Raw genomic sequence first — 4990 nt, 5'->3', positions numbered from 1 at the left:
TGTGAGTTCAGAACGCTATCTTTGAACTCAGCACATAATTATTTGAAATAAAAGAAAGACGTATAATAATACTTCTCATGTATTTTTTATGGAAAAGATGTAGCCATGCAATATGCTTCTCTAGTCTACTACTCCACTCGTGGCTCCGTTGTCTTGAAAAGGACGGGCGGGATCGACAATACCGCAAAGCCAGTGTGGTGGGAAAGCCAAATCGAAATAGGAAGAGAGCGGAGAAAAGCCCAAAGGATTGTGCCCTTCCGGTTCCCGACCGGTGCTATCCTCTTCTCTTATAATCAGATAATAGATTGGGCATTCCCTTCAAACTTCAGTCCTCACCCTCTCGGCCTCTCCAATTCCAGATAGAAGAGTGTTACAAAATCGCCGTGTGTTGCCGATAACTTCAATAGCTCGATTAATTTTACTCCCATCGGCTTCTCCGGTTCCGGTTTAACCTGACATTGCTCCTTCCTCGCGTCCGCTTGTGATCGGGACCTAGGGTTATAGGGGCTTGGAGGAATGGGAGAGCAGAGAAACCGATGGAGCTGGGATTTACCGCTGTTTGAGCCGAGGAGTTCGTCGGAGCGGGATGATCAGCGGCAGCACACCGCGGTTCGGAAGTTATCGCTTTCGCCGTCGTCACAGTCGCCGCGGGTTGGGTTCGGGAGGCAGTCCGTCAATGAGAAGTTTAACAGGCTAAAAGACCAAGTGAAGGTTCGATTTCTATGGGTTATCTGAAACTTATTTTTTAGTTTTCTTGTTTCATGTGAACTCGGTTGACATAAGGCTGAAAAAAACAGTTGGAATTGGAATGGTTGTTTGGAGAGACCTTAGTTGGTTTTCTGCAGGGTTGGCTAAGTCGTGCTGATGTAGTGACGAGCAATCTGTTGAGTGCTTAATTTAAACTATCTTGCTGACAGCGTTGTACTGCGGGGTAGTAGTAGTTGTGTTTGCAAAGCTATTGCTTTCTTTGATAGGACAAGGGAATACAGTGGTGCATATGCAGTGGTGATAGAAATTATGATTGTGAAAGAAAAATGACGGGAAAACCATGGGACTCTAACGGGGTTTGTTTTCTCCTTGCTCTTAAGGTGTAGCATTTAGATGCGAGTTTGGTAGATCAATTTTTATTTGTCTCTATTTTTTTTTTTGTGAGAGTCGGGGTTTAAAGCAATAATCGGTGCAATTAGTAGTTTCATGCATTGGAAACATGAGAATCTTGTGTTTACTGTGCACATCTTATATCAACTTAGCAAGCGTTAAATTTTGATGGGATGCTGTGGGAATAGAATGCCAAGCCAGAATAGCGATAGATAACCAGGGTGAGTGAGGCATGGTATTGGCTGTCTCCAGATCTCCCTTTTAATAGGAAATAAGTTTTATTTGTCGAAAAATTCAACGAAGTTTATCGTTTCATTTCAGTGAATGCTTGGATATCAGGAAAACATAGAAAATTTGATTGTTTAACAGTTCACTGTAACTGTAGCAACATTTTCAAGTTGGTAGCTAGGGAAGATTTTCCTTTGTCACTTTTTGTTTTACAATACACAAATACATTATTGAAAATCTATTTTATGCCGAGTTTTTGTTTTTATATTTGTCTGGACAATAATATTGGTGGTTTTAGATGCTCTATTTGTAAAGAGCAGGGTTGATATTAAGTCAACTCTGCTCAAATTTGGTTTGATTCACTAAAAAAAAGATTCGAGCTTGAATAAAATGAAAATTGATCCAAGTTGAGCTGATTTAATTCAGAATAATTCAATTGTCTCAAATTGAAATGAATTTTGAGTCACCAAAGGGCCAAAATAGTTCACTTCCCTCCCTTCTCACTTTCCATTTCTCTAAGTCAATTTTCCACCATCTTATCTTCAATAGGTGAGCATGTTTTTTTTAACCAATACAAAATGTGAAAATGATACAACTTTAGTGTTGGTATTTGATTTAATCCTTCTCTATGTTTGGAAACTCTTTGATTACCGCACAATTATATCTTAAGCTATTCAATTCTCAATAATAACAACTTTAACATTCTTTGGTATACACCTTTTTTTTATTTCACATAAAATAAAATCTTGACAGGTGCTCAACTGCCACAATAAGAGTTAGGCTCATGATGACATTACTTTGATTGTCATCATGTTATTAATTAAGCATATAGGTTTTGTGAAGTTCTGTTGCAAGTTTTTACTTCTAATAGAGTTTCATGTGCTTTGAAATTTGATAGAATTAGCATATGTAATGGGTTTGTTCTACCCTTCCATACTTGAACACTTTTACACTTCATATTCCCTTCCACTTTTTGTTCCGTCATTGGTATATCCTCTGTAATGATGTTGTAGACCGTTCATAGGGTTTGTCATTCTTGTGCTTTAGAACTGTAATGCCATTTAAAGCCGCCGCCGCCGCCACCAGCACCACCACAAAGACACACTATGCTTTTACCACCACAAAGACACACATCCTATGCTTTTGAGGACCAGGTTAATTTTTTTGTCTAATAAGGAAGTGCTGGCATAAAAAAAAAGAGGCAAATTAAATGTCATTGGCATATTTTTTTATTTTTTTTAGGAAGTTAATATATAATACAAAATCATCTATATTCTCCTTATTTTGGTTAAGATGAATGTTAAAGCAACAGCTGAAGATTAGCTTCTGTAATATGTTTTGTTAGTTAAGCTTAAGTTTCTTTCACGCCACATTGACGGGGTTACACATGATAATGTATCATTGTGACTTAAAAATTTGGACAGCTTGTTTCAGGTATACTTGATTATATAAAATGATAATTGTGGTTTATTAACATGGACAAATCCTTGTCATCTTACATCGTTGTTATATTTCTTGAGCTTGATATTGGTAATACGAAGCCATGCTGTAATGGCCTTCCTGCAATTGGCTTAAAAAAAGTCACAATATTTTTGTGTTATTTCAATTAAAAGATATGTATTATTCTTATTTTCTAACTTCATTTTATTGACCTTGAAGCGTGCTAGGCAAGACTATTTGGAGTTGAGACATGAAGCCGGTGATCTTAGAGACTATTCAAATGCCAAGCTTGATCGAGTTACTCGTTATCTTGGAGTTCTTGCTGATAGGACTCGAAAGCTAGGTAGGGTAGTGCATGTGAAGCTTTGTTACATGCGTGAAGTTATCCAATAAAGTATCAAATCTATATTTGGATGAACATCTCTTTTCTGTTATATACTATTTGAGATTATATATGGCTAAAATGCATTGTTTCATTAATTATCTTTTTGATTTGTTATATGTTTTGTATCCCGTTCTTTGTTTTGCTACTTAATGTAGTTTATATATATATAGATGCAGGACTAAATGCAAACAAGAAACTTGCACAAAATAATTAGAGAGCAATTTTGGAATTTCGTTATTAGCGATTAAAACAACAAAATAAAACTAATAAGTGGTCACTTTTGTTTAGGCTAAGCCACGCAAGAGACTAAGCGAAATCAAAACATTTAGGAAAATCAAAGCGTTGCATTCGAAGTTTCTAACATAACCTTGGTCTAACAATGAGATCCAAAAGCAAAGAAGTAGCAAACCTACGCTTACTAATGGATGACGATAATTAAACACAATCTCTTGCTTGAACAATCTCGCTACGAAGTAAGTAGAATGTGAAAGTACACGAGTCAAGGAAGAAGATCACCTTCTCGGAGAAGCGTCTTGATACACCACATACCTTCCGTTAGTTTCTCCTCTATAGCCTTGGTCAAAACGAATAGTATGTAGTCGGCGGACTTCTCTATCAACCCATTAATGTTTGTATTCAAGTTGAAGAACGGCAAGTTGAGAAGATCCACGAAAATTTAATTGTCTTACGCAAGGCTGGAATCACGCTCCAGATTGGTCGTTCATCATCAACAACAAAGAGAGAGAGAGCACAATAGAGAAAGGAGGGAGAGAGATGGAGGAGGGAAGGGAGGCCGGTGGCTTGTAGGGGGAAAAAGGTTTAGGGTTTGGATAGAATTAGGTTGAGGGAAAGTAGAAATATTCTCATCTCCAAATCTGAAATTATTTTCAGATTTTGAGTAGATTTGGAGGGAAAACACTTTGAATTTGGATTTCAAAACTCAAGCCATTAAGAGCCTTAATGTAGCATTAAAGGAGTGGAGCCCATACAAGGGGCCGACGACATGGAGAGAGGGGAGAGGGGGGTTTTGTGGAGAAATTTAAATCCCCCTCCTAATTGGTCTCTTTAATTTAGGAGAAGAAAAATTCCACCCAAATTAAATTTGAAATTACTCATGAATGAGATTCAATACTTTCCTAAAATTGCTTTCTAATTTAGGAAACTATTTGAAATTCAAAATTTGAATTTCAAATGATGAAAATAATTTCCCAAATTATCTAAACTCTTTAGATAAGCATTAAGGTGGCATTGTGATGAGGACATCGACAGACGCTACCGACTTGTTTATCGCCGACGAAACCGCAGATCGACGGCCACGATTCATCGCCTCTACTTTTGATTTAGATATCATGATGTATTTTATTATTATCTTGTTTTATTTACTGTCTTTCCATTTTTACCCCTGCGGGGAGTTATTTTGTCATTGTAGCCCAGAGGGCAATTTAGTATTTTCGCTTTGTATGAGTTGAGACCTATATATAGTGGTCTCTTGTATCATTTTGAGTTTAATGAATATTATGAATGAAAATTTTTTTTTATTATCTTGTCTTCTTCTTCTTCTTGTGTGGAGAGTTAGAGAGGAGAACGACAGCCCAAGGTGAGGGCGAAAAACAACACCCACTAGTCATTTCAAGAGTCCGTGACTCGTGGTTTATCCCGTCATCCGCTCCCTTCCCTTCTCCCAACCCGCCGGCCCTAACCCCCTTTTAGCCGCCGGCCATCCCACCTTCCACCATCCAGTGGTAAGCCTCTCGACCGTCGACTTCATTCCCCATCCCCCACGAATTCCAATTTTGAAAATTCAAAATTCGAATTTCAAAACTTTCCAATTTTGGAATT

General features: G+C 37.7%; 1 protein-coding gene across 1 annotated transcript in view; it reads left to right on the top strand.

Annotated features, from left to right (window-relative positions):
• Positions 1 to 185: 185 nt before the first annotated feature.
• LOC110096028 (kinesin-like protein KIN-14L) overlaps positions 186 to 4990 on the top strand; it is a 77209-nt gene continuing 72404 nt past the window's right edge. Inside the window, exons 1-2 of the mRNA XM_028700141.1 lie at positions 186 to 711; positions 2986 to 3109. Coding sequence (XP_028555974.1) covers positions 517 to 711; positions 2986 to 3109 — 319 coding nt within the window. The 5' untranslated portion in view covers positions 186 to 516. The remainder of the gene's footprint in view (positions 712 to 2985; positions 3110 to 4990) is intronic.

This window comes from Dendrobium catenatum, unplaced genomic scaffold, assembly GCF_001605985.2.
Source record: "Dendrobium catenatum unplaced genomic scaffold, ASM160598v2 fragScaff_scaffold_1456, whole genome shotgun sequence".
Classification (NCBI taxonomy): domain Eukaryota; kingdom Viridiplantae; phylum Streptophyta; class Magnoliopsida; order Asparagales; family Orchidaceae; genus Dendrobium; species Dendrobium catenatum.
This window is presented reverse-complemented; position numbering and strand designations above follow the sequence as displayed.